Genomic DNA, 19,088 nt, shown 5'->3' with positions numbered 1-19,088 from the left:
AACCCGTATTAGGTTTTCCCTCTGTGTGGAATGCCCTCTGCTCCATCGCTTTCTTTCCTGATCCATCACGGCTACTCATCTGAAACCAAGATCCAGCTCAAATGCACCCGACTTCCCGAAGTCTTCCTTCTTCCCAATGGCTGGCAGCTGTCTTCATTCCTAGTCCTGTAACACTTTGTCGGGACTTTTCCAGCTGTACTTTTCCAGGACTCAGAGTCCAGTTTTGGCTCAGATACTTAATAGCTATGTGACCCTGGGCCTGTTAATTTTGTTAGCTGTCCATTTCTTAAACTATTAAATGCAGCTAAGAAGAGTTTGCCTTTCTATCTCTTTTGGTTTTCAGTGGTGGTCAAATAAGAAAATGCAAAAACTACCAACCGCTATGCAAATGTAGATATTAGTGTTATCTATTTGTATTTATTTCTTATCTTCACTACTAGAGCATAAAGTCTGGGGCCAGGATTCTAATTTTTATCAATTTTCTCACATACCATAGCATCTGAAAACGCAAAATACAGCTATTTATTGGATGAAAAATAGACAGAGTATTCATGTATCCACTCTGATTTTTTTTTAACCCACAATCTCTTAAACAACATGAGGGGCAGTTTCTACTGGTTTATTTTTTTTTCTACCGCTTTATTTCCTTCTAAACTTAGCATCTTTGTATCCCAGACAATTTGAGGCTTGATTTTATAGTTCCATTTACATGCCTGGCTACCAGCTTGACACAGAAACCACGTAACTTAGCCTGATTAAATACCATCTCCGCGACTGGCAAAAGATGAAAGAGCAAACCCAAGCAATGAAGATGTGAAATACTGCTTTCTTGGAAAAGAATTTTCAAAGGGTGCTTTTCGGAACAGTGGACTTGGTAGTCAAAAATATTATGATGTACTGAATGTCAGAGCAATGAAGTAGGGCGCCAGCTTTAAAGAACTGGAAATGATAATATTTTGTCTGCCTGGGCAAAAGAGTTCAGAGTGACCTGGCCCGCAGGCAGCAAACTCGTGAAGCCGTAGTCCGGGGCTTTCTGCTTTGCTTGGCAAATGGCTTTGCTCTTTGGCACTTTTCAATATTTGATGAAAGCCATTGCTGTCAACCTTTCCTCTTCTTTTAAAATAATTGCACATTAAAAAAAAAGTCTTCTTGCCATTAATGTCTCTTGTGATGGATATTCTTGTTTGCCTTTGCTTATTTATCTTCATGCCCTATACACTGAGTCTTTGTAACTTTAGTGCTTTGGAAATACATATAAAAGGTAAGCCGTCAAATTGCTTTTCCTGAAAGTACCCTGGGTGACTCCCAAGTGGGATGAATGCCGTGTGGAGGTTTTGAAATTTTCTTATAGCAGTTTGAACAAATGTAAAGTACACAGAGTACATGTATATATATATATACACACACACACACACACCCTGCAAAGAAACCATCCAGTGAAAGGAAGCACAGTAATTATATTAAACATCTGCAGAGAGCTTGGTATTTTGAGAAGTTATGAGATTCCTCAAGTGTGCAACTATCTGGTAGGAGACAAAACCTGTTGAGTGCGCACAAAATCCCAAGGTCATCTTATAGGAGGGAGTTCCAAAGCAATTCCTTAAGCACCCATGGAATCTTCTGGTCTTAGCAGAGCCACAGAATACGAACACTGTAAGTTATCTAGCTCAATATCCCATTTCACAAATCCCTTCAATAAAAGTTTAGCCTCTACCAGCACATTTCCAGGAAGAAGGAACTAATTACTTTGTAGGGAAACCCATTTCACTTTTGGATTGCTCTCCAAGATTTTCCTAATACAGAACCACTATCTGTTGTTCCCTCTGACTTCCACCCATGAGTCCTAACTGTGCCCTTCAGAACTATAGACAGATTTAGTCTTATCCTTAATTCAAATGATATTCTTCAAATATTTTAAGGCAACTTTCATCTCTCTCATGTCTTCTATTTGGCTCCTTTATTTCTCCAGATCCTTTAACATTTTGATTTGTGATGTCATAAAAAATGAGGTCCAAAGGGCTGTTGTTTTGGTGACTCTCCTCAAGTTAATCTCTGACTTGAGAGTGTCCTTGTGTCATGTGTCCTGAATAAGTACGGTGGGACTATTAGCTCCTTTAATCCAGCCACATGAATGCATTAATGAAGTCTAAAATTTAAGGAGATTTTTTTTTAAATGATGACAGGTGATATGTATTTTTTTAATTTTTATTTTTAGAGAAAGCATGTAAGTGAGGGAGAAGGGTAGAGGAGGAGAATCCCAAGTAGGCTCCTTGCTCAGGGCAGAGCCTGAGATGGGTTAGATCCCATAACCCTGGTATCATGACCTAAACTGAAATCAAGAGTCAGACACTCAACCAACTCACCCAGGCACCCCTTAAGAAGATTTAAAAAACTGTTGCATTAGTGCATCTGTTAATTCATTCATTCATTCATTCAGCAAACATTTCTAAACAACTACTAAGTGTCAGGCACTGTGCTTAACACTAGTTGGTTCTTAATGTTGACTAGACCTCTGAGGATAGTTCTCCCACAGCCTGTACTTTGGCAATTTACTTTTCACCCCTAGGTGATGGATTTACATTTATTATTGTTAAATTTCATATGATTGTGGCATATGTGGCAGACTGGTAGGACCTTGTTAAACTTGATGATGGCATCCAACATGTTCAACGGTCTTCTCTAGCTATGTGCCATTTGCAGACATGATAAAATACTATTTATGCCGTCACCTAAGTCACTGATATTCTGAACAGTTCAATGCCCAAGACAGAGCCTTGTCAAAAACCACTAGATTTGCTGTAAAACAACTTACTAACCCCTAATAGTACTATTTATCTAGCTTATTCTTTTTTATACTATCCAGAAATGTATAATGAGTGGCTTCAAAAAATTCTTTTCAGATATCAAGATACATTATGCTCACAGCATCTTTTTGATCTCTCAGCTTAGAAACTACTTTAAAAAAAGTTTGGCATGACTTATTTTTAGTGAACTCATTTTCTTTTAAATAATCCCAGCTCTTTCTTTTCCAGGTAATCCCAAGATACAAGGGTAATAATATAACCCTCCAGGAGTTCATCCTAAAGTTCACTAATATTCTTTCCATTTTCTATACATGACCATTTTAAAACCAAACAATTCAAGGGCACCTCATAGGAATACAGTGAAGATCACAAGAGATAATGAGGTTTGAGCCTTTAGAACACTCTTGGGACACTGGATGGGCCCATAAATATTATTATTAATGTTTGAGGCACCTCATTTCCCCCCTTCATTACTGGGTTCAAAATTCTAATTTTTTGGGGTGGGGAGGGGCAGTGGAAGAGGGAGAATCTTAAGCAGACTCCATGGCCAGTGGAGAGCCCGATATGGGGCTCGATCTCAAAAACCATGAGATCACAACCTGAGCTGAAATCAAAAGTTGGACACCTAACCGACTAAGCCACCCAGGTGCCCCCAGAATTCTAGTTTTGAAACTCACCTAGCTCTCTTATACTGCGTTTCTCTTTAGCCCACAGACTTCTCTGTGAACCATTACTCTGAACTATTTGACATGTCCTATCTTAATGCTAAGGAGCTTGACTGCAGTTATTACTGCAAATTCTTGGGGTTCCCTTCATTTCCACAGCACCAAGTTGTTCTTTTAAAAAAAATTTTAATGTTTATTTATCTTTGAGAGACAAATTGTGAGCAGGAGGAGGGCAGAGAGAGAGGGAGACACAAAATCCTAAGCAGGCTCCAGGCTCTGAGCTATCAGCACAGAGCCCAACATGGGACTTGAACCTATGAACCGTGAGATCATGACCTGAGCCAATGTCATGTCGGTCGGACATTAAACCGACCGAGCCACCCAGGCACTCCCCAAGTTGTTCTTTTGTGGCAAACAAACTAAGACTAAAGAAGCAGTTCTTATTGGTTTTTTTCTGAAAGGTGAAGGTCTCATGAAGGCAAGCCAAGAGTTCACCAAATCCTCTCTGGAAGACAGTCCCCTAAAAAAACAGAGATCTTTCTCTTCCTCTTCTTTCTACCTATCTTATAGAAGCATATGGAAGAAGCTGAAATTTTTATTGAGCTTCACAGTCTATAAAAAGTATACTTATATAATTCAGTTCTTGCAATCAATCAACCCCACTGTAGAGACAGTAAACCAAGGCTAAGCACTTCAGAGACATATTCATGGGGACAGAGCTGTTAAGAGATTTAACTGTGACTCAAACTCAAAATCCTAACTGGAAGGTTGTTTCTATGCCAGATACAAGAAAAATATCAACCAGATCTTCTGTACAGCCAGGTGATTTCTGTAGAACGCTTATTTCTACCAAGATTGTACCACCTGTATTACTAACAATCTGATAGATCATTTATATCAGAAATAGTCCATTTCCCTTATGTCCTCATCCAAATGGTCTTCAAAATTCATTAATGCATTTGAGCCAGAACTATTATGTGCCAGGCATTGCATACTTCCAGAATTTTCACAACAGTATATATCTTCTTTAATAAACAAGGCTACTCTTCACAGCCTCCATTTATTCTATTCACTTTGCTCATGAGCTACTTTATGTACAAGGCACTGTGCTAGGGGCTACAAAAGACACAAAGGTGAGTTCAGGGATGCTCAGTTCCTGCTTTGAGGGAGCTTACAACCTACTGAAGAGAAGAATTCAAGAACAAGGCAAACTAAGATTAGTACCTTCTGTAGAAATCGTAATAAAAGGTGTCAGAAAGAATTTGAGAACGGTCTTGCATCTTTAGGATTTTGGTATCTGTATATGATGCAGGAAAGGTAACAGTGGGGAGCAAAGGACAAGAGTAAAAGGATAGAGAAGGACAGACAGCAGGGCCAGGAAATGGTAACTAGTCCATCTAGCTCAAGCATAGGCTGCATGGAGGGTTGGAAGAAGGGATAAATTGCAAAGGCTGGTTGGGAGATCATGCCACAGAAAGTTCTGACAGCTCAGCAGGGACATCTGTATCTTATTCAGTTTGGAATGGGAAGCTACTAAAGGTTTCTGCCATCCAGCCTAACTCCATCCAAGTTATGCTTATGAACAATAATGAGGCGGCCATGCAAAGGCTGACTTGTAGAAGCAGGGAGCTTATTGGCCAACTTGTGCTTCACATTCTTCACGGAATACACTTCACTTTACTGTAGGAGCTCATCTAGATCCCTAGACAGTGACAGGGGTTCACCTTCAAGGTAGATGATTCTCCTCGACCCTCCAGGTCAGGCCTGCACAGCCACTATCAAATACCTCGACAGGGAGTCACAATCACATCCCCGTCTCTTCCATGGAGCTGATGGACCCAGTCACTTCTCCTTCTCGTTCCAGTCTGAAGGCTACTGCTCCTTCGCAGAACCTTCAGATTCACCATGTTGGCAACTCTCTATACTTTTCTCTATTGCTCCAGTGAAAATTCTCTATGTCAAGTTCGTCCACTCTCCAAACTCTGGTATAAATTCCTCTTTGTTTTCCTTTAATTTTCATTTTCTAACAAAATCCAGAAAGGTGGAGAGGTGTTCATCCAACCTTGGGGTCTTCTCCTCTAACATGGAGATCAGCTGGTGTTTACAGCGGAATCACATGACTGCTGGTTGTTCAAAGGAAGAACTAAAAACACCCTTAGCTCTCCATCTTGCTATCTGGTGTTACCTCTGCCCATATAGAGTCAACAAAAAGAATCCGTTCTGGGAAATATGCTGCCTTGTGTTTCCAGGCAACACAGATTTTCCACAATGGGCTCACGCATACTGGACAATTGTGAAATGGAGGGGGGAGATTCAGTGAGGATGAAAAGCTAGGAGCAGAGTTTTTCACTCCACAGAAGGCCCTTCTGTCACCAAGCTGAGACATGTCACCATGTCCCCAGACTCCCTTCACTATTTGGGACCTCAACACAGCTCCTGACAGGCCCGAGGTACAGACAGAGAGAGCACATATGAGTGGGGAGGGAAGGGGCAGGGGGGTGGTTGGGACTTGACATAAAAGGAATTAAAAACCCATTCCTTCCTGCTTTTAACTCTGTAGTCCTATGAAAGCTAAGAACTAGGAATTTCTGTCAGCTCCTAATATCTGAAAATTAAATGTTCAATCACAATTAGAATCTGATAGAGAGTCTGAAGCACTTGAAGTAAAGCAAAGTGAAATAAATATAACATCTAGCCAGAAGGACCAGTCCCCCCCTTTTTTTATTAAAATCATGAGGCAGCAGGAACACGTATCTGTCACATTCCTCAATAAGCAGGAACAGGTGTTGTCCCCAGGGCATGGGTGGAGGGGAAGGAGATGAAAAAATAGTGACCTGTTTCTTTGAGAATCATTTCTTAGTGTTTGTAGTAACTCACTGTGACAGTGAAACATTTGACAGCAAAGCAACCAAACAGATGACAGACCTGTGTAAACTGGGATGAAACAGGTGGAAAAGAGCACTGTTCATTTAGTTCTACTGACTGAGGTATGTTCTCTGCATCAAGTCCAGGGAGGTTCTTGCAGAGCTGGGAGTTAGGTCTGCTAAGCCACATGCTTCCGAGGGAACAGAAGAATGGTGTGGGTGGCTGTTAGAGGCTGAATGTTTGTGTCCCTCCTCCCCGCCCCACAAATTCAGATGTTGAAGCTCTAACCCCTCAGTGTGGTGGTATTAGGCAGTGGGCCTTTGGGAAGTAATTAGGTTTAAATTGGGTCATGAGGGTGGGACCCTCACGATGGCATTAGTTTCCTTTTAAGGAAGGCAAGACAGAGAGCTTGCTCTCTTCACTGGCACACACTGAGGAAAGGCCATGGAAGGACATGGCAAGAAGGTGGCAGGACCCAGGCTTTTTCCATGAACAAGATCTGCTGGCACCTTGATCTTGGACTTCTCAGCCTCCAGTACTGTCAGAAATAAATGTCTCTTGTTTGACCACCCCGTCTATGGTATTTGTTGTAACAGCTTGAACTAAGTCAGTGGCCTAATGGTCCTGGGTCCTGTCCCTTCCCAAACTGGAGTCAGAATAACAGGAGGTGGGACAATGTCAAAGGGCATTTTGGCCACAAACAATTCTTCATCCTCTCTCCAAATTATCAACTCATCCTCCCCAGACAGGTCAATGAACAATCAGGAGAATTTTGTACTGAAAACTGACACGAATGTTGGATCAGTATAAAATTGGAGGAGGAAACCATCTCAAGGCAAGAAGGTCCCAAATGTTCAAATAGGAAAAGAAGATTCTTAGAAAAATGATTTCTGCAAATGTGCTTACCTTTGTTTAAGCGTCCCATCACAGTGAATTCAAAATATTTGCTGCCATCAACTGAAGAGTAAAGGCCCAAGATGGTGGATGAACTTTTAGAATGCAGCTTGAAGGTGGAGATCACATAGACCTCATTCAAGGTGGGATCTGTCAGGATTGGCTGCAGAACAGCTGGGTTCAGCCTCTGGCTGGAAGATGGGAGAAGGTCAAAGACTAGGGAGAATGGAGAGAAAGGGATAATCAGTGAAAGAAGTTTGGGACAAACATTTTTTTGAGGGGGCACAATTTGACAGTAAGATATAACGTACATGAACACAGTTACCATTTACATTGCTAAACTCACCAGTTCTTCCTTATCATTCTTACAGTGGCTGGACATTTGAACCAGAAAAAATACAGCATAATCATCATCACTAGGTCATGAACCCCCAAGAGAAGACTAAATTTGCAAACCGTAAATCACATTTGGCCCAAGAAGTGGCTCTGAAAAAGCCCACTAGGAAAAGCACTAAAGGCTACAAGGGAGACAGGTGAGAGCATGCAAGTCATTGTTTCTCTTATGTCTCCAAGTAGTAAATGCCTGCCTTAGGGTTCTCATGCACCCCCTGGACCAGAGCTGACTGTAGTTTCCAGGTCAGTGATAAATGATACCAGGCATGCAGCAGAAAGAATGGATGTGGTGGGACACAGTGTGTCAGCAAACAATTTGCTGTCTTTGTCAGACCCAAGTGTTCCCTTTGTGCATATATAGTTCTCCCATATTTCTCTGTTAAAAATCCTGATGCAGGGGTGCCTGGATGGCTCAGCCAGTAGAGTAGGAGACTCTTGGTGTCAGGGTTGTAAGTTCTAGACCCAGGTTGGATGCATCTATCTCTATCTTTTCTTTTCTTTTCTTTTCTTTTCTTTTCTTTTCTTTTCTTTTCTCTTCTTTTCTCTTCTTCTCTTTCTCTTTCTTTCTTTCTTTCTCTTTTTTTCTTTCTTTTTCTTTCTTTCTTTTTCTATCTATCTATCTATCTAGAGATATAGATACATATACATATTTGTAATATTTTTGAGAGGTTTAAGAGTATACATCCAGAATTATTTAAAAGGCAAAGGCCAAATGGGTAATACTCACTAGAAGTTATTCAGTATTTTTGTTGGTTTATACTAATATTGTTTGAACAATTCCAAAGCCTACAGGAACTTCAGCCTCTAAAGCTGTTTTCTAGATACAATAATCTGGTTATGAAAAGGGTAATAGAATCCATAATTTATAAAGAGCTCTTACAAATTAATAAAATAAGCAATAGAAAAATGGACACAGCAGTCAGAGAAAGGTAAGTATCATATGACTTCACTCATATGAGGACTTTAAGACACAGAACAGATGAACATAAGGGAAGGGAAGCAAAAATAATATAAAAACAGGGAGGGGGACAAAACAGAAGAGACTCTTAAATATGGAGAACAAACAGAGGGTTACTGGAGGGGTTGTGGGAGGTGGGATGGGCTAAGTGGGTAAGGGACACTAAGGAATATACTCCTGAAATCATCGTTGCACTATATGCTAACTAACTTAGATGTAATTAAAAAAAGTAAAAAGAAAAAAATTTTTAAAAAGAGAAGGAAAATGGGCACAGAACATGAAAAAGCAATTTACAGACAATTTACAGAAAAAGAGTTACAATGGCAAATAAGTACTTTGTGTGTGTGTGTGTGTGTGTGTGTGTGTGTGTATACACATTACTGTATCTAGAAAAAAGGTTTAGAGGCCGAAGTTCCTGCAGGCTGTGGTATGTACACACACACACACACACACACACACACAGTTCATATGCTTAACTAATGATGAAGGAATTGCTAACTTGAACAATAAGGTATTTTTCTCACCATCTGACTGTAAAAACAAAAAATACAATGATACCCAAAGATATCCAAAGAAAATGGGAGAAAATCTAACTGGAAGAGGTGGAAAACCAAAGCCTTGTTACCATAGCACTTTTTTATGAAAACATCAACTGTCCTTAGCAGACAAAGAAGGGCTTGACAGAGACCAAAGAGATTGTAGCCATCCAAGCCATCCTGTAGCACTACCATTGTTCAACAAATTCTTGTTTATAATATCAAAACACTGGATGCAACTTAAGGGTCCTTTATTAGAGCACTCGATAAATAAACTTTAGTCCCTCCTGAAAGTGGATTATTATCTATAAAAAATAGTAATGCAGCTGAATACTTACAGATATGGAAGATGTTCATGATATAAAGAATTGAAAAAATCATAAAACTATACATGTAACATGACCCCACCTGAAATATATATTTCCAAGTGAAAACATCTGAAAGACAACACAACAGAACCTAACATGAATAGTACCTATCTCTGGGTCATATCATTATACATTTATTTCCTTTTTTTTCCTTATGCAATTTTTTATTTTTATTTTTACAATGAACAGGTGTTACTTTTGTAATAAGAAAAAAATAAATAAAAGTTATAAAACAAACAGGCAAAACCCTAATTACTCAAGAATTTCTACTCTTTAAGAAACTATCTGTCTTTATACTGGATATATATTCTTTCCCATGTACTTAAGGACCTTACAAAATAATGTATTTACTATTAGAAATACTGGAAAGCAAAACATCTATTATGTTCCTTCTAGGACTCTGCTTCCCCCCCCCAAACATGAAGACTATTGCCTACTGTACTTCAAAAAGGAAACAGAATTTTTTAATTTCCAGAGAATTGCAAGCTTTACATTTCCATCAGTAAGAACAAGGGAAAATGAGACAATATGTCTAAAAGTTCCATTCAGGACAAGCCATCTGCCAATGTGTGTTCAAGGTATGGGAACTGCATTCAACACTAAACTCTTGCTATTCTGGAGTCTTGCTTTGACTAGGATTATGCACATGATTTAGCTCAAGCTAAATTTACCCTATTTCAATCTTCAAGGCTCATCTAACCCACTGGCTTCTCTCTTAAGAGGCAGAGTTGGGATTAGTTGGTAATGAGTTTGGAGAGTGTTTTGAAAAGGAAATGAGACACAATTTTCTATTAATGTTATTACATTTCATTAATAGTGCCACGATCTAAGCACAACCTTCTACTGTTAGAGGTGAAATTACTACTACCAATCGGTCCAACTACCACGGTATGACAATTGAATACATACCAATAAGACTAGCAAGGCAGCTCACAGGAGAAAGGATACAAATTATTATTCAGTTGAGCTGATGATGGTAAGACTAATTAACTCAATAAAACAATCTATCAGAAACTTAATCTGATAATCTACAGCAACTAAGTTAACCAGATAATTTAGGTAGTATAGCCTTATTCTGAGTCCTAAGTTTTGAAAAGCTTCCCTTTTTTTTTTTAATGTTCATTTATTTTTGAGTGGAGAAGGGACAGAGAGAATGAGAGAGACCGAGAATCAGAAGTGGGCTCCACGATGACAGCAGAGACCTGATGTGGGGCTTGAACTCACAAAGTTGAGATCATGACCTGAGCCAAAGTCGGACACTTAACCAACTGAGCCACCCAGGCACCCTGAAAAGCTTCCTTTCTAACATCAAAAAGCAAAGGCAGCAGAAGTAAAAGCAAACAAGTGGGACTCCATCAAACTAAAAAGCTTCTGAACAGCAAAAGAAACCATCAACAAAATGAAATGACAACCTACTGAATGACAGAAAATATTGACAAATCATATCTGATAAAGGGTTAATATACAAACTATATAAAGAACTCCTACAACTCAATAGCAAAAAAAGAATCTGATTTTTAAGTGGGTGGAAGATCTGAACAGATATTTTTTTCCAAAGAAAACATACAGATGAGCACTGGGTGTTGTAGGTAAGCGATGAATCATGGGAATCTACTCCTGAAACCAAGGGCACACTGTATACACTGTATGTTAGCTAACTTGACAATAAATTATATTAAAAAGACATACAAGTGGCCAACAGACACATGAAAAGATGTTCAACATCAGTAATCATCAGGGAAATTAAAACCACAATGAGTTATCACCTCACACCAGTTGGAATGGTTATTATCAAAAAGAAATACCAAATGTTGGCAAGGATGTGGAGAAAAGGAAACTCCTGTGTACTGTTTGTGGGAATGTAAATTGGTGCAACCACTATGGAAAACAGTACGGAGGATCCTCAAAAAACTAAAAATAGAACTACTTATGATCCAGCAATTCCACTTCTGGGTATTCATCCAAAAACCCTAAAAACACTAATTCAAAAAGATATATACAGGTTCATGTTCACTGAACCATTACGTACAATAGTCAAGATATGGAAACCATCGAAGTGTCCATTAATAGATGAATAAAGGAGATGTGGTATATGTGTATCATGGAAAATTATTTAACCTAAGAAAGGAATGAAATCTTGCCATTTGTGACAACATGGAGGGACCTTGAGGGCATTATGCTCAGTGAAATAAGTCAGACACAGAAAGACAGATACTGTATGATCTCATTTTCTATGTGGCAACTAAAACAATAAGCAGCCAAGCTCATAGACAGTGAGCATACTGGTGGGGGGGGGGGGTAGGGGTGGAGGCAAGGGTGAAAAGTGTCAAAAGGTACCAACTTCCAGTTCTAAAACCGATAGGTCATGGGGATTTAAAGTACAGCATACTGATTATAGTTAATACAGTATTACATATTTGAAAGTTGCTAAGAGAGAAAACCCCAAAAGTTTCCATTGCAGAAAGTCATTTTTTTTTTTTTGTAATGGCGTATGGTGACAGATGTTAACCGGCTTTATTGTGGTGATCATTTCACAATGTATGCAATTTTGGAATCATTATGTTTCATGTTCACCTGAAACTGATATATCCTTCTGTGCCAATTACACTTCAATTTTTTAAAAAAGCTTTCTTACCTTCCTCGAAGAGAGGTCACAATGAATAAATACACACTATAGTATTTCCAATATTTCAAGGCAAACTAAATGCAGTGTATTATTACCTATCCCCTGAAACCACTATTCTGGTTGCCTGGTCTGAAATCAAAAGGAGTTATTTGGTGACATGCAAAGTTTTGTTTTGTTTTTTTTTTTTTTTTTAGGGGGGGGACAGAGAGAGACAGAGCATGAACGGGGGAGGGGCAGAGAGAGAGGGAGACACAATATTTCAAGGCAAACTAAATGCAGTGTATTATTACCTATCCCCTGAAACCACTATTCTGGTTGCCTGGTCTGAAATCAAAAGGAGTTATTTGGTGACATGCAAAGTTTTGTTTTTTTGGTTTTTTTTGGGGGGGGGGGACAGAGACAGAGCATGAACGGGGGAGGGGCAGAGAGAGAGGGAGACACAGAATCGGAAACAGGCTCCAGACTCTGAGCCATCAGCCCAGAGCCCGACGCCGGGCTCGAACTCACGGACCGCGAGATCGTGACCTGGCTGAAGTCGGACGCTTAACCGACTGCGCCACCCAGGCGCCCCAAAATGGGTTATTACTGCAATAGGAGAGGGAGGAATTGGAGACTTCCCTCAGAGGCATGCTTCACCCTGGGTTTGTGAGAAAGAACAACTTTCACTTCAACCTGTTTGACTCCTTCCAGCTTTATTTCATGCCGCAGTAATAAGTCAACAGGTGAAGGTCATCACTGGATGGCCAGTGAGAGCCCTAACATCTTTTCTTGCTTAAGTAATTTCTTCCTTTTGACCTTTACAAAAAAAAAAAAATCAGTTTAAACTTAAGTGCATTCTGCCCAATGGTCATTTTCACCCCATTTCACACAGAGGTTTGAAGATTATTCAGCTGTCTTTTCAAAGCATTTATCGAATTTTTACCTCTAGAAGAGAAACACCGACTTCTTGGTCCTTCCTGCTCTATTCATCTCAGGAATCAAGAGATGATGCCGACCCCCAAAGATGGTTTTGGGGGCCAAAGAGCAGCAAAGAGCCAGTAGCCGGGCAAAGAGAGTAAAGCTGCGTGTGCCTTTCTCGGGAAATTCGCTCCCGCCGGGTCGGAGTTTAGTGGGCAAAAGGCTTAGGGGATGGCCGGCCAGAGAGAACCGCAGGGGATACCACCTGGATTTCAGGATGTGTTAGAGGTCTAGCGCAGGGTGAGCTCTGAAATGAACTCCACTTCTTTGCACGGACTGAAAATGAGTTTCGAATCCCCTAAGCTGTTGTTTAGGGAAGTGGTCTCATGGCTGGATAATGGTCTCTCAGAAAATGCTGTACTCCAATCGCCACTTCCAATCACAAAATGCTGGGACTCGGACCCCAGAGGGTCAGAGAAGTACCGACGGAGGCCCTGGGAGCCAAGGGCCAAGCAGCGCGCGGAGCTGGTCCCTCCTGTCGTCCAAGCGGAGCGCGAAGGAGGAACCCGGGGCTCGTCGCCCCCGCCCCGGCGCGAGCCCACTTACCCTGGGGGGTGGCCTGGGCGCCGGCCCCTAGCCACGGCTGCAGGGCCAGGTGCAGCAGGAGGAAGGCGGCTCCGCGCGGGGCCAGCATATTGGCTCTTCCTGCAGCCGCGGACGCCCGCGAGCGAGGCGGCTTGGCCGTGCCTCGGTGTCCCCAGCTGCGCGCTGACCCTCCGTCGGGCCCCGCGGGCGGCGCAGGTGCAGGGTGCGCAGGGCACGGCCTCCGGGGCTGCCGTCGGGGGCGGTGCAGAGCTGAGCGCACTAGCGGCTGCCTCCGCCGCTGGCGCCGGGCTCTTTATGGTCTGGCCGGCCGGAGCCGGGGGAGGGCCGAGGCCGGGGCGGCCCCCTTGGCGGGGAAGCCGGTTCGCCGGGAAGAGAGGGGGCGGCCGAGCGGGGAGCGTGGGCGGCGGAGGGGACGGACTGCGTGTGGCGAGGGGAAGGAGACGCGGTCTAGCGGGACCTGGGCGGGCGAGGGTTCTTGGGAGAGAGCGGGGCAACCAGGGCTGCTCTAGGCACACAGGACGGGGGAGAGATGAAGTGACCCTGTCTCCCCCCCCCCTTCTTTCCTCCTTCTGTTTTCTAAAAAGAACCGCGCTTGGAGAGGCTTTGTAACGCCCGTAGCCCGTCGTAGGTTCCCTTGAGAACGAACCCTGAAGACTCTCCTGCCTCCTAAAGCGGTCCAGACAGCAATTGGTTTCTTTTATTTCAAGCTTTTCTTGAGTACCTCGGATGTTGAATATTTTTCCCATCAAGTTTTAAGACACGAACAGTGAACGTTTGAAAGTTTTGAGTTTTTAACGGAAATAAAACACATCTCAAGGAATCAATCCGGACAGAACCGTTTATAGGAGGGCGGTTTATTTTCAGTCTAGTTTCCAAACACTCTTGCATGCCCACTTCTGTTGCGTCCTCCCAAAAGATTCCATGTGACAGTCTGAAGGTCTGGGAGCAGAGAGCATACCGAAAGAGAGGGAAGGAACATCAGGAATTCATCTCTCTCCTAAGCGAAGCCCCCTAGGATAATGAGGATTAACCAGAGGAAAAGATATTTCAGAACAATGGCAAAATGTTTCCCTGCTAGAGAATCTTGAGTAATGGAGAAGATCCAGCAAAGTATTTCTATCCCCGTCGTCATGTCTCAAAGAGTGTCACTTGGAAGGTTAATAAGCTATGTGCCACAAGCTGGAAGATGAACCCATCATCTTGTTTTCAAGCTGTGCAAGAATAACCCCTCACCTATTATGATTCCAGCCTTTGCTGGTGACCTGGAGATTTGCAAGCTATCTTAGGATGTCGCTTCTCTTTGAGGTCTACCACAGTTCTGGGTTTTATTTACTGCCACATTACACTAACGCCACTCTCTGGAATGGGGTACCGCTTCTCTACATACGAGAGTGCACTGGAGCGAAAAAGGGCATGTGTTTCTAGCAATGTAACTGTAAACCAATGAGATGACTGAAGAATGTTCAAATCTTCAAACTGTCCCCGACAGTGGCCTGGGTGAGAGCGGCCTCCAGGTTCCCAACTTCTGCTAGAAGCAGAACAGCTTTGCCTATTTATGTCTTCTACAATGGACTCACACAATAACTGTAGTTATTTGGAGGCAGATCTTAGTTTTTAGTCATCTTCATTTAGTCACCTTTGCTAGGTGACCCCAATTCTTAGGAGACGGCCAGCAAAATAGCTTGCCCAGGTAGACACACAATAAATTTTGCTTGAAACTGGATGACTACTAAGGGTAATGGATCAACAAGAGAACCAAGTGACTTTCTGCTAGCCCAGCACACTTACAATCTAGTTTTGCTGCTAAAGAGCCTGGATGTTTATTAAACTATTCACTGGAGAGTCTCACCCAGCTTTTTCTTAATGTCTTCCATAAGGGAGGAAGAGGAGGAACTAAGAGGAAAATCAATTATTTTTGATTATAATAAAATCCATTAAATTGGCTATGAAATCTATGATCAAGGAGGTGAAAGACTTAATCAGTTTCTTTTCTGTGCCACTTTATTAAAATATCTGTTGTTGCACTTATCACACTGGATTTTAATTTATCTTAATAACGCATTGTTGGGGGAGCCTGGGTGGCTCGGTCGGTTAAGTGTCCTACTTCGCCTTGCGTCATGGGTTCGAGCCCCATGTCGGACTCTGTGCTGACAGCCCAGAGCCTGGAGCCTGCTTCAAATTCTGTGTCTCCCTCTCTCTCTGCCCCTCCCCTGCTCTCACTCTGTCTCTCTGTCTTTCAAAAATTAAACATTAAAAAAATAATAATGTTTATTTTACCCCAATATCAGACTATGAGCTCCCTAACACTCTTATTTATTTTTGTAGCCCCAATTGCAAGTATAGTGCCTAGCACCTACTGGTGAATAACTCACTGAACTGATTTTCCATCTCTCAGCAAAGTAGGTTGTAAGAGGCTGTGATATGTTAGTAATCCATTTGTGTGAGAGGTTGCAAAAAACTGTCCCTATTCTTTGTTCTTCCATCTACATATCTTTTGCCTTCCCACTATGATTCTCGGCTTGGTCATGTAACGTCCTTGGCCAGTAGATTTTAGGAAATATGCCACATTCAGGAGCTTAAAAATTATTTGTGTGATTGCACTTGCTTGTTCTTTCACGTCTACCTTTGCCATGAAAGCATGGCTGTGCTAGCTTGTTGGAGGATGACAGACATGGAGCGGAGATGAGTCACCACAGTCATCCTAGGCAAAGCCACCTGAGATTAGCTGTCAGCTGACTCAGGTGAGTGTGCTCAGGCAAGATCAGCAGAGCTGTCTAGCCGACTCCAGACATGCGAATAAACGTTTATTTTTGGAGGTCATTAAGATTTTAGGATTGTTATGTAACTGACATAGTAGCAGTTACCATAGGTAACTGACATACTAGGTGTCCTTCCATTTGTAACTGTTTAACACAGAATATAACATTTTTTATGTTTGCTCACAGCTTTCAATGTCTGCCACTCCCCTCCCCCTCAGCCCCATATCTGAGCAAGCTGAGAAGAAAGCCTGGGTGCTCCCTCCTTTGGTGCTGGCAGGAAGTTCCACTGTGCAAGCCCTAGACTATAGCCAGGAACCCTCACCCCAGCCTCACCCCCTAACCACCACGAAAATCCCCAAACCATCTCCTTTCCCTGCTCTCTGAAGCCATCTTCACACAAGCTTGGGAGCCCATCCTACTCTCACCAGAAAGCCTCATTATGTGGGTGATAAACTTTTTCAAACCCTTTTGCTACATGCGTGGCAACATCATCAGTCTCAATATCCAAACCTCATTTTGGATGTGGGGATACCCATCTGCTCCTACTCCTTCTGTTCTTTAGAAGTGCAAGAAGTTACTCATATTACATACTGCTATTGGGCACAACGAAGCAGAAGTTTTGCATATTTGTTAATTGATATTTGAATAGGGTTATCATTAGTTATGCCAAGTTTTCCACTTGAATTCTTGAAGGGAATGGAAATGGGAAATAATGATTAATATGTAAAGAAAGCTTGGGAGCGCCTGGGTGGCTCAGTCAGTTAAGCATCTGACTCTTGACTTCAGCTGAGGTCATGAGCTCAGGGTCACGAGGTCATGAGATGGGGCCGCGCGTCAAGCTCTGTGCTGAGCATGGAGCATGCTTAGAATTCTCTGTCTCCCTCTCTCTCTCTGCCCCTCCCTCTCTCTCTCTCTCTCTCTAAAAAAAAATATACTAAAATAAAGATGGCTTAAACGGAATATAGTTTACACCATGATGTGTGATAACATTTATGCCACAGCACAGGAAAATGCAGACTTTGGGTTCCTATGTAGTTTAATGTTAATAACAAAGGAAGGTACTTGATTAAGTGACAGGAAAACAGCTTCTCTAGAAACTCATTAGCACAAATAAGGGTCTGTAAATTAGGTAGGGGGCTTTTGATTAGTGTGCAGTTAAAAGTAAAAAGCTTTTTTTCCCAGAAATTAAAAGATAGCAATTTAGGCACTGAAGATTAGTGAAGCGAAAAGAAATGTGTAAAATCACTCATTTTCAATCTCACTAAGAGTCTAAGCAGACTGTTAGAAAAACCTCTCATTAAGCTTCTTTAATATACTTTACTAAATGCTGTGTAAAAATTTCTTGGAAAAATGCAGTTGTGCAGACATTTATTACAAATAACTATGTCTACCCAACTTGAAGTCTAGGGAGAGTTTTGAAACTAGCATTTCTTAAAGTAACTTGTCTCCTTCATTAAACAATACATTAATCCATCTGCATGGTAGTTCCTGCAATGTCGAGTGATAATAATGATTTTTGTGCCAGGACAATACCAAATTTAGTGCCAGATGTCTAAATATATTTGCTAAGAAAATATGATGCAAGGTGCAATGAAATAATAGGACATAAAGAAAACTTATAATAAATACTAAAATGCTATTCATTTGGATGTCAGGGGTTTAGAATTCAGGATAATTTGATTTGAATTGAAGTTTATCTATGGGGAAAAAAAGGTTTGTAGGCAAACAAATAGTATCACTTGAATTCCTGGGGACATGTTTAATCTAACTAAAAGAATGAACATATAAAGGATCTTAGTTAACTATCAATAGGAAAACTGGTATAACTAATTACAAATGAGCCTTAATGAGTTCATAAAAGAGTTAGATTAGATATACACAATTTTTCTAATTCCAAATTCTAAAATTATGTGGGTGTTGCTATCCAATCAGTGACAAAATTGTTAAGCTAGAAAGAATAGTTGCCTGTCAGGTATGAAATCTTAATTAGAGAGAGTTTGTTTTCATTAATGTGATCAGTTTAGCAACAAATATTTACTATGTGTCCATCACTTAATACACTTAACAAATATTTATTGACAGTCTTCTAGAATGTGCCCAGCATGCTGTTAGACAATGCCATACAATGATGAATAAAACATAGTTCTTGATCTTCAGCTCACAGTTTACTCAGGAAACCAGATGATGTAAATAATATGATAAGATCTATCTATAGTAGACACGTGTCCTAAGAAACAAGGAAATACTTAGGAGAAAGTAACTTGTAGTTAGAATTGGAAAAGACTTCCTAGAAGGGCTGGCTTTTCATTTGAATCATGAAGGATGAGAATCTCCATGTGACAAAGTAAGGGAAGAACACTACAAACAGGAAATGCATGTTATATGCAAGAGCATCAAGGGACATATCAAGACAATATCTGGGGTTGTGACCTTGGCAACTTGGTGGACTGTAGTGCCATCCACCAAGATATGACGGGGAGGTGATGATTTGTCTTGGCTGTACTGAGGTGAAGGCACCTTCGAGACATTCAAATGGAGCTATCCATTAGGCATTTAGTTTCATGAGTATGTAACTAGGAGAGAATTGGGTTGACATCATAAATTTATAGGTAGCAATATAGGTACCTATATAAGCCATAGGCATAGATAAGACTACCTAAGAAAAGTGTAAGATCAGGGAAGAACATTGATGAACACTACACTACAGAGCCGGTAGA

The 19,088-nt window shown here is 41.3% G+C and overlaps 1 protein-coding gene across 1 annotated transcript in view; it reads right to left on the bottom strand.

Annotated features, from left to right (window-relative positions):
- Positions 1 to 13,700, bottom strand: part of THBS4 (thrombospondin 4) — a 42,503-nt gene extending 28,803 nt beyond the window's left edge. Inside the window, exons 1-2 of the mRNA XM_047088483.1 lie at positions 13,613 to 13,700; positions 7,241 to 7,444 (exon numbers count right to left, since the gene is read on the bottom strand). Coding sequence (XP_046944439.1) covers positions 7,241 to 7,444; positions 13,613 to 13,700 — 292 coding nt within the window. The remainder of the gene's footprint in view (positions 1 to 7,240; positions 7,445 to 13,612) is intronic.
- Positions 13,701 to 19,088: the final 5,388 nt, after the last annotated feature.

Source organism: Lynx rufus, unplaced genomic scaffold (assembly GCF_022079265.1).
Source record: "Lynx rufus isolate CCGP_SWC_20201006 ecotype Redwood Valley unplaced genomic scaffold, mLynRuf1.p SCAF_1, whole genome shotgun sequence".
Taxonomy (NCBI): domain Eukaryota; kingdom Metazoa; phylum Chordata; class Mammalia; order Carnivora; family Felidae; genus Lynx; species Lynx rufus.
Note: the sequence above shows the minus strand (reverse complement) of the source record. Positions and strands in the feature narration are given on the sequence as shown.